Here is a 9755-nt window from a genome sequence, read left to right as displayed (position 1 = left end):
CAATTCTCAGAATCGTCGCACTGTGGAAAAGCAGCCCCGGTGGAAAATAATCAAAAAGTACAATAACAGTTAACAGCGCCTGAGTGCTTATTGTGTGCCAGACACATAACGAATCACTTTGCATATATTACCCTTCATACTCTTCATCTTAATAGGTGGCTTCTTTTATTAGCTGGGTTTTGCAACGGAAAGAACTGAGGGCCCGTGGCTCCCCAGACATTAACCCTGATCAGCCAGCTAGAAAGTGCTGGAACCAGGCCTTGAGCTCTGCCTGAGGGCCTGCCTCCAGTCAGGCCGGGCTTCAGCACCTTTCAGGCTGAAAAATCTCCAGCGGCCTTAAAGTGGAGGGGCTTGTGTATGGACCAGCCCCCTGACTAAGCCACCGCCAGAGGCCTGCAGCCTCCAGAGGGAGAGGAGGGTGCTGCCAGGTTCTGGAGCTACCTGGACCCCGACTAAATCGGTGCTGTCAGGAGCTTTCCTTGCCTCACACAAGGGTCAGGTTTGGGCTCAACAGCGGGATGGCAGTGGCTCTGGAAGCTGCCTTGACCTCTCACCCGCCTTAGTGCCGGGCCCAGCACGGGTGCTCTGGTGCTTGCGAATGAGCCTCAGACGGAGTTCATGTTTGCTGTAGAAGTGGGGGCCAGGGCTACACAACATGAGGGGACCCGAGACTTCTCCCGATAAGGCTTCACAGCCTGAAAAGGCCTGGCACGACCTACTACCTCTGTAGTCATCCCCTGGCCACTCCCCTTCACTTCCCATTCCAAGCTGAATTCCTTCCAGTTCCTACTCCGAGCCTTCACCTGGGTTGGTCTCTGCCTAGAATGCTCTTCCCCATACCCTTCACCTGGCTGCCAGGTCTCCGCTTTCAGGCGGACACCCCCAAGGCCCCCGTCTAGACCAGACACCCTCCTCTGAGCTTCAGGACCTGGCAGCTCTCACTGTGTCTTAGTTGCCTGGTTACATGCCTCTATCCCCCACTAGGCCATAAGCACTGTGGGCAGGGACTGTGTTTTATTCCCTGATGTTTCCCCAGGGTCTAGCGCAGTGCCTGGCAAATAAAAGCACTCAGTGAGTATTTGCCGTATGAATGGATGGATGATGGAGGTCAGGGGCCCAACTCCTCGGGGCCCGGTGTTTTAAGATCCATTGCTGTCTCGGTGCTAGCCTAACGGGCAAATAAAGCCTCCTACTGGGACTCGGGAGGGAGCGGGCCCTCGGACTCTTTCTGATGCTCGTGACTTGAGCTGTCTGGCCCCAGCTCCCCTGAATTGACGGGACTGGGCCACCGTTAGACTGAGCGCTTCTCCACCCAGACCACCCGCCTAGAGTCCCCCACAAACTGGCTGCACTGGGCCTGCTTTTATGAAAGGTTTATTCCTAGTGCTAGGTCCCCATCTTCCAGGGCTCTAAGCACAATTAAACTGGGTGGGGAGGTGAGGGGAGACCCATTCAGATACAGGGCCGGAAAGAGGGCTCCCCCATCCCCACCCCTTTGGTCCCAGTCCCCTTCTCTGCAATGGGCACGCATCGAGGAGGGACAAAGGGTACTGGAGGCAACATCATTGGCCCAGGGGAGCCTGAGAAGAGCTGCCATTGGCTGACAGGGCCTTTTGAGGCCCTGCCATTGGTCAGGGGGCACCCCCCAGGAGCTGGGGATCGGCCTGAGGAGTGATGCCGTTGGCCAGGGAGTGGTTTTGTCACAGCCTTTGGCTGTGGAGTGGAAGGAAAAGATCTGGGAATGAAGCCCAGGGGCCAGGAAGTACAGAACAGGGTAGCAGCCGCTGGGCCTGCAAGCCCCTCCCTACCCACAGCAGTGTGGGTAAAACTGGCGTCAGGCCCCAGCCAGGGAAAGGGAACCCAAGCCAGAGGGCAGGTGGCAAGGGATGTCCCAGGTCCAAATCTCCCCCACCCTGGGCCTGCCCCCTCAATGTCCTTCTTGATGGCCAGGCTGGGCTGGAGCGGCTCACTGCTCCTCTAGCCAGGAGGGCTTCTCAGCGCCCGGAGGCCGCAGCTTGATGTTGAACTGCTGCAGGGTCTGCTCCAGCTGTTTCTGGTTCCCCGCAAAGTAGGCCGACACAGCGTTGTGGAAGAGCAGCAGCTGCTTGTGCATCACCTTGATCTGGGGGCCCAGTAAGGTCACCGAGACTGGGCTCACCCGCCCCCAAGGGGCTGTAAGCCTGAGCCTGGACCGGGGCGGGGGGGGGGGGGGACGTGGACTCCGCGCCCAGGGTGCTTTAGAAGTGGGGGCCGAGCTTCGACAAGGGACTCAAAGAGTAAGAGCCACTCTGCTAGGAGAAACCTGGCTTGACTGGCCGGGCCTAGGGGGCTCTGGCATCCCAGCTCCAGGGCTGATTTTTTTCCCAATTTTGTTCCTGGACTGGCAGCCACATCGTCCACTAGAAAAGGGCTGGGGATCAGGGGGAGGGTGCTAGGAGGGGTCCAGGGGTTGAGTGGGCTGGGGGAAGACCCCACTCCTTAGCCAGGTTACACTTTCATTCAACGATGGGCCGGTCTTTGGGGGGAGGGGGGCTGGGTCAAAGAGGGAGGGGGGGCTGGGTCAAAGGAGTGGGGTTAGCACCTTGTTTTCTTCCAGGAACTTGAGCTTGATGGCCACATCTCCCCGCAGCTTCTCGTATTTGTCCCGATGGGCCTGGAAAGTGGCCTGGGCACTCTCGAGTCGACCACGCGTCCCTGCATCGCGGGGGCCTAGGCTCAGCTCCTCTAGGTCTGTCCGGTAGGCATCGTATTCCAGCCTGAGGAGGGGGTGAGAGAGGCTGGTCTCCACCATCCATCCTTTCCCTTCTCCGTGCTCGTGCCCCTAAAGCTCAGACTTCCGCTCATGCCGGCCACCTCCCCAACCCCTGGGCCCTGCCAGTGCCCACACCTGGCAGCCTCATACTGTTTGACAGTCATGAGCGTGTCTTCCATGGTCTTGGTCACCAACGTGTTGATGCTGGAGACAAAGAAGTTCACGGCCCCCAGCAGTGTCTCCCCGTTTTTGCACAGCAGCTTCTGCGTCTCGGCGTTGTAGCCAAATTCCTCCTGAGGGCAGAAGGCAGGGACCGGCCTTGAGCAACGGCCTCCACCTGACCAGAGCTGCGGGGCCCTTCCTGCCCTCCTTCCCCCGGAGGAAACAGCCACTGAACTGGAGCCACCCAGGGCGGCCTCCAGCAAGGCTCTCTTAGCCAGAAGGGTCGTGGGCCCCCCCTGGGGATGCCTAGGGCAGGAACGTGGGAGCGGGGCTCTCGGAGTTCACGGGACTGGAAGAGGGCAAGCCAGTGCAGCAGGCAAGGGAGCGGCTCCGATGAGGCTGGGCACCGAAGGCATTCTCGCCGAGGCCGAGAAGGGCTATTTGCGAGGCACCTAGTGTGCCGCCTCCCCCACCCCCTCCGACTTCTGGACCTCCGTACAAACCCTTAGGCTGCCTCCACTGGTGAGTGCTGCTGGGGGCGGGGCTGGGCCCACCCTGGAGGGGTTCTCCCTCTGGGCTGCAGGAGGGAGGGAGGAGGGAGGCTGAGGGGTGACTGCCTGGGAGGGCCCCGGGCCCAGGCCCCCCTCCCCCTCTGGCCTGCCCAAGGCACCTGAAGCTCTGGGGACTTCTGGCTGAGGTCAGCAAAGGCATCCCCCAGTGCATGCTGGGTCTGCAGCAGGCTGTAGAGGTGGGCTGTCAGGGCCCGGCCCAGCTGCAGGACACTCTCATACTTGCGCTTCGTCTCACGCAGCAGCTCAATTTGCAGCTCTAGCTCCAGGTCCACAGTCCGGGAGCCTCGGCCAAACCGCTCTGATAACAGCTGCTTTGTGCACTGAGTGGGAAGTGGGGGAACAGGTCAGAGACCCTGGCGCCCGGCCCTGCCCCGCAGCAAGTGTCTACCCCGGCGTCCCCAGACTCCAAGTCTCAGCCCGAGATGATGGGACAGGAGGATCCGCAAGATGGGGAAGAGGTACCCGGGGGAGCTCAGGGGGCGGAGGAGGTGCGTGAATCCCACCTTATACGTGTTGATGCCCCATTTCTTGACGATGTCGAACTTCTCTCCAGCGATGCCCCGGGCCACCTCATCCCCGGGGCCAGCAGGAGGGGCGCTGTGAGATGGATGGCGGCCAGACCCTAAAGGACCAAGTTCTCTGACACCAGCCTCTCTCAGACACAATCCGACGCCTCTGTGGTTCCACCCACACTTCCCTCCCAGCACATGAAAATGACGCCCCGGAAGGAGCAGGGCTGGAGACTCACTAGGAGGAATTCATGCCTTGGACCCTGAGACCCAATCCCAACATACACCTGGCCTCCTTTTGACGTGGAGGTGAGGACTGGAAAGGGAGGTGGGAGGGGTTGCTCGTGTGCAGGGGCAGAGGAAACAGCGGAGACTAGGCTGAGAATGGGGTCGCTGACCATGGCTGGGCGCCCCTCGAACCGAACACCTGGCTGACATTCCCATGTGGATCCCAGTCACTGCGAGATTCAGGGCTGCTTGTTCCTCTAAATAGCAGAGTCTAACGTAAGACTCTGATAAGCCTCTCAAAGCTCCAAATCAGATTCAAGCTCCAGAGCAGGGGAGGCCTGGTGAACAGAGTTCTCTGCCTGACTCAGGTAGTGACGGCAGAGAAGGGACAAGTGGGCATATCTGAGGGACAAAGTGGCAAGTGGAGGCAGATGGACACCCCTGGGAACGGGCCTTGGGCTGAGATGCCCGCGGGTTCATCCTGGCAGAGGTTCCCACGAGCTCCAGACATGATTCACGCCTTCTTAGACGTATCCTATGCCCCCTGGAGCCAGTCCTCTTCCCCTCTCCACTCAATGCCCTATCCTGCTCTGATCATTCATACCTGTGGGGATGAGTCCATCACCAGAGCCCCCATAGCCACCAGACACAATGCTGGTTTCATTGAGGTTGGGTCCTGACACCATCACCTGCTGGAGGTCCTATAGGCCAGAGAAGAGGGGGGCTTCAGGAACATATGGGCAGCTGAAGCATTTTGGGGGTGAAAACAAGCTTGGATTGAAGCATCATAGAGAGAGCACACAAGGGAAGTCTGCACAGAATCAGAACAAAGATTGGTAAAAAGACTGAAGGAAATCAGGTGAGTTGGGGGAAGGCTACTGGAAGAAGGAGAGAGCTCAGGGTTTAAGAGTTGGGATTCCTCAACTGAAACAATGTGAAGAATCAAACAGAAGCACCTGCTCCAGCCCATCATCCTCAGGAAGCTGCCCCGCGTCACCATTCCCGTGGATGGGGATCTCCATTGTGGCTGCCTTCCCTAGGATCCCGTCCGTCATGGCGAGCGAAGGGACTGGAGTCAAAGTCTCCACCCCAGCGCCCTGCAAAGCCCAACACAGACAGTTCTGGAAACGGGCCAGTTCTCCGAAGAGGAAGGTCTCCCCTGCCCTTGCAGAGGCCGTCCCGGGGCTTCAGTGTGGTGGGGTCTGCCCACCACTCTTCCCTCGGGGCTTTGTCTTTCTCCCTTCCAAGGTGCAAAGTTTTACACACAGGCACCCAGGCCTCAGGTGTGCCTGACCAGAGGTCATGTTCTCATGACCCCCCCACCCCCACCCCCCCAGCAGTCCAGGGATCATTCATGCATTCAGTCCTTCCACAGACATTTAATGAGTGCCTACTACATGCCACGCACTATTTGAGGCAATGGAGAGAAAGCCTGTGCTCTCAAGCAGCTTATCCCCACGCAGGTATTCCTCCTCATCAGGAGACAATCCCTTTCCCAGCGCTCAGGTGCCTATCCCCGTTCAGGTATGTTCGCCATTGTTTGGCCTTTCACACTCCTCTAATGTCTCCTCCTCTTTCCTGCAGGTGGTCTCCCCCTCCTCCATCCCATGCACCCCCTCTTCCTGCCCCCACCCCCGCCCCAGGCCTTAGTTGAATCAGTTGGTGTAAGTTCCCGACCCCGGGGAAAAGTCCCTTTGCCCCAGGACATAGGGAGGTGATCCCTTCCAAAGTCAGTTAGGTCTCCCCAGGTGTGTGAGTCTCCGCCCTCCCCCCATACACCTGGGCGTCAGGTGTGTCCTCATCCTTTCCCAGGGCTCAGAAGCATCTTGCCCTCAGGTCAGGTTCGTGCGTTCACCTTGCCCTCGCCCATGCACGTCCCTCTCACCTCGGGCCGGGCCGCTCTTCCCCTCAGGGCGCCAGGCCCGGGCCGCGCGGGGATCTCGGGATCCAGTTCCCGTCGCGATCCTAGCAGCAGGTCAGGGACTCGGCGGAAGTGACGTCCTCTCCCGGGCAGAAGAAGCCGGCCACGTAGCCGATTATGAGGGCGGAAGTGACGTCGCGGGGAGGTGGGCGGGCGCTCCTTGAGCCAACCCCTCTGCCCCTGGGGAGCCATTGAGGTCACTTCCGGGGCGTTCCCTAGAAGCTGTAACGGAAGTGACGTAGGTTGTGCGCCGGCGGCGTGATGGAACAGCAACAGCAGCAGCAGCAGCAGCTGAGAAACGTGAGTGGGAGCTAAGTCGCTTAAGGGCCCTGCATCCAGCTAGCATCCCTGTTCGCATGGCGGAAACCCCAGAGAGCCAGGCATCCAAGGGCTGGGAACCACGGGCCGTGGTACACGGTCCTGGGAAAGCGCCGGCAGCGCGGCCTTGAGTTGAGACGTGGCCCCCTCTTCGCTGAGTTCCTTGTCCCCCTTCCTCCCCAGTTGCGGGACTTCCTGTTGGTCTACAATCGGATGACGGAACTCTGCTTCCAGCGCTGCGTGCCCAGCCTGCATCACCGAGCTCTGGATGCCGAGGAGGTTAGGTGGGGGAACTGAGTAGGGAAGTGCTCCTCGAGCCTCAGAGCTAACCGTGCACTGCTTCCCTCTCCCGTCAATTCCCCTACGTCCGGCCCTGGCTTCCCACGACCTCCGCCCTGAGGCTGGGGATGGGAAGGAGGGAAACGGACCTGACTGGACACCTTTGGCTTCTACTTCCACCCTGTCTTCCTTCCAGGAGGCCTGTCTGCACAGCTGTGCCGGGAAGCTGATCCATTCCAACCACCGCCTCATGGCCGCTTACGTGCAGCTCATGCCTGCCCTGGTACAGCGCCGCATCGCTGACTACGAGGCTGCCTCAGCTGTGCCAGGTGTTGCTGCTGAACAGCCAGAAGCCTCGCCATCTGGCAGCTAGCTGTCCTCAACGCTGAGAAGGGAGGCACTGGATGGACCCTCACGTTGAAGGAGCAGTGGACCTTGGGCAAGATGGAGCCTGTATGTAGAGAATGAGGAGTTGCCTGAGAGCTAGGTACTGTTGCTCCTTTTCCTGGAGCTAATAAACCTGCTGTAATCTGTGCGGTTGATATTCTGGGCAGGGAGAAGTTGCCTTCTGTGTGTGGAAGGAAAACCTCAGCATTCCCAGGCACCTGGTTAAAGGAAGGTCTGTGGGTACAGCTTTAAAATTGGCAACAAGACGCTGGTTCGTGCCCAGACGGCAGAGAAAATGGGAACTCTGTCCTTAAATCTGTCTGACTTAAATGGTTCGCTTAGAGATATTAAGGACCATGGATTAAGAAACCACAGGGCTTTTAGGCACTACCTCTTCGAAAGTCAGTAGCCCCAGACAGATGAAACCTATAGGACTTCTGGGTGTTCTAGAACGTTAACCACTCCCCCAAGTTGTTACTTTCTTAATACTCCCAGAAATTGAGCAGTAAATCCTTTAAACCGAGGAGGTCTGTGTGCTCGTCTTCAGGAGCAGTCAGGGGAAAACTTGGGGAGCCATGTTCTGCACTATAGTCAGACTCAAGGGAGAGAAAACCACAGAAGTAGAGGGTGGTGGCTAAGGGGACAAAAAAAAAAAAAAAAAAAAAAAAAAAACAGAAGAAAGGAAAAGCTTTTGGATGTTACGCTCTTGTCTCACTGCTCGCCTGTGATCTCCTAATTCCAGCCCTGCCCCCTACTCTGCATTGTCCCAGCTGTGCCTATCCCATGGTTTCTAATTCCAGCCTCTCCATTCTTTCCTCATTATTGCCTCCCTTGTGGAGTTTACCTCTGTATTCAGCAGTCTCAGTGGCATGTCACTCCATCCCTGAATTTTTTTGCTGCCCTTGTGTCCTTTTTGTATCATTCCACCTGTTTTACTTATTATTATTTATTTTTTGGCCATGCCATGGCATGCAGAAGTTCCCAGGCCAGGGATCAAACTGAAGCCACAGCAGTGACAATGCCGAGTTCTTAACTGCTCGGCCACCAGGGAACTCCCAGTCCAGCTGTTTTAACTTTTCTGGTCCTCCATTCACACAGCTAGAGGAAAACACAGCTGTGTAGTGAATGCCACTAAATATTCCCAGTCCCAGCTGCAACCAAGCTCTACCAACAAATAGCATTTGGAGGGTTCCTGGTCTGTTTGCTCTTCTCATCACCATGGCAGCTGTTTACACCTTCACTGCTCTCCCTAACCCCCCACCTCACCCTCAGCTATTCCCCCTTCGGTGATCATGCTTCGTTTTTATAATGGAAATGGGAGCTTTTAGACAAAAGCTTGGTTGGTTTCCACAGTAGTACTTTTTCAAAAAACTTGAAACCACCCACAAAACAGTTGTTTTCTCCCCCTATACAGGTCAGGATATTGAATTCTTCTGGTAGCAGACTCTCAAAAGGCAGATCTGACTTTACGATATACTTAAAGTATATCTCTTTAAGGGAACTATGCTAGCCTGGTGTCGTTCTCTTTGCTATACCAGGCTGCTTCTCAAAATCGTCTCTTGAGCACCCACTTTGTATAGGTTCTGGTTTCGATATTATCCCCACTTGAGAGATGAGGAGGTAAGAATTCAGTATGTATCAGAAGCCACTGAAATCTCCTTCAGGTCTTCCCGTGAAGTGTCCCATGGACATAATGAGAGCAGTGTGACATTCGAAGCACAACTCGAGGATGAGCTTTGACAAAACTTTATCCTTTTATCACACAAATTATTACACAAGTTTCACTGGAGCAGTCAGGCCATTGCTTCCACTTTTTCTCCATTAACACCTTCCTGTCATTAGATTCCTGTCAAGCTTAAATTCTAGCCATTTGCTTGGAATAGGCTAGATGTCCTTGCTTCTCTTTGTTGGACTTGGATAAGATGAACCATCTGTGCATGCATTTAGGCTTATAAGGGAGTCAGTGTAGGGAGGATTTATATCACCGTGAATCCGTGGTTATCAACTTCAAATGGAGCCTCAGCCCCTGTAATCCCACTAGATTTTTCAAGTCAGCTTTCCTGTTCCCTGCAGTGACTATTTCAAACCAGGATTCTACCTGCACCGTCTCCTCGCTTTTTGCTGGTAGCCTTGTTTTTACCTCGTTAGCAAATGTCGGAGCTGTCAGTGGGGAGCTCCCGCAACTTCTCACAACCCCAAACCCACCTACACCTGCGTCATTCTCTCCTCTCCCTCCTGTCGAAACAGGACCGGCGTCCCTCTTAAGGCCAGTGCCTGTTGCTGCGCCTCCATCCCAGTCCTCCCTCCTGCGGAGAGTGCTGACGTTTCCCCACCTGATTCTTCTCAGCAGCGTCTTAATGAGCTAAAGAGCCCGGTGCAGCAAACAAGCCACTGCCGCCCGGGCACCATCCAGTTTGTTTCTGCTTTTACAGCTCTGACTTCTCTGCATTTCCGTTCCACCCAGTCTGTTTGGACTTCTGCAGCCTTTACTCTGTTGGAAGAGTTCTTCCCGAGGTCACCCCAGCTCACCAAGGGACCTTCACCTGCTTGGAGCCAGTGGTGGTTTCCCCAGCTTCCTTCACTTCTCAGGGGCGTCTGGTGCTGTTGCCGAGTCCCTCATCTCGCTC

General features: G+C 56.4%; 2 protein-coding genes across 3 annotated transcripts; one reads left to right on the top strand and one right to left on the bottom strand.

The window, feature by feature from the left end:
- ARFIP2 (ADP ribosylation factor interacting protein 2) lies at nucleotides 1358-6263 on the bottom strand. 2 transcript variants are annotated; one of them, XM_003357136.4, is made up of 8 exons: nucleotides 6109-6263; nucleotides 5180-5320; nucleotides 4828-4924; nucleotides 3990-4108; nucleotides 3585-3806; nucleotides 2888-3045; nucleotides 2582-2756; nucleotides 1358-2122 (listed from the first exon to the last, which is right to left on the bottom strand). In XM_003357136.4, the coding sequence occupies exons 2-8, from the start codon at nucleotides 5276-5278 to the stop codon at nucleotides 1967-1969; spliced, it is 1026 nt and encodes a 341-aa protein (XP_003357184.3). In that variant the 5' UTR covers nucleotides 5279-5320; nucleotides 6109-6263; the 3' UTR covers nucleotides 1358-1966. The 2 variants fall into 2 exon arrangements, with proteins under 2 accessions (XP_003357184.3, XP_013844911.1); XM_013989457.2 differs by lacking the exons at nucleotides 3990-4108; nucleotides 5180-5320; nucleotides 6109-6263 and having other exon boundaries at nucleotides 1359-2122; nucleotides 4828-4887.
- On the top strand, nucleotides 6299-7800 carry TIMM10B (translocase of inner mitochondrial membrane 10B). Its single transcript, XM_003357135.4, has 3 exons — nucleotides 6299-6444; nucleotides 6646-6741; nucleotides 6938-7800. Exons 1-3 carry the CDS (start codon nucleotides 6406-6408, stop codon nucleotides 7112-7114), a joined length of 312 nt encoding a protein of 103 aa, XP_003357183.1. The 5' UTR covers nucleotides 6299-6405; the 3' UTR covers nucleotides 7115-7800.

Source organism: Sus scrofa, chromosome 9, assembly GCF_000003025.6.
Source record: "Sus scrofa isolate TJ Tabasco breed Duroc chromosome 9, Sscrofa11.1, whole genome shotgun sequence".
In the NCBI taxonomy this organism is placed as follows: Eukaryota; Metazoa; Chordata; class Mammalia; order Artiodactyla; family Suidae; genus Sus; species Sus scrofa.
Note: the sequence above shows the minus strand (reverse complement) of the source record. Positions and strands in the feature narration are given on the sequence as shown.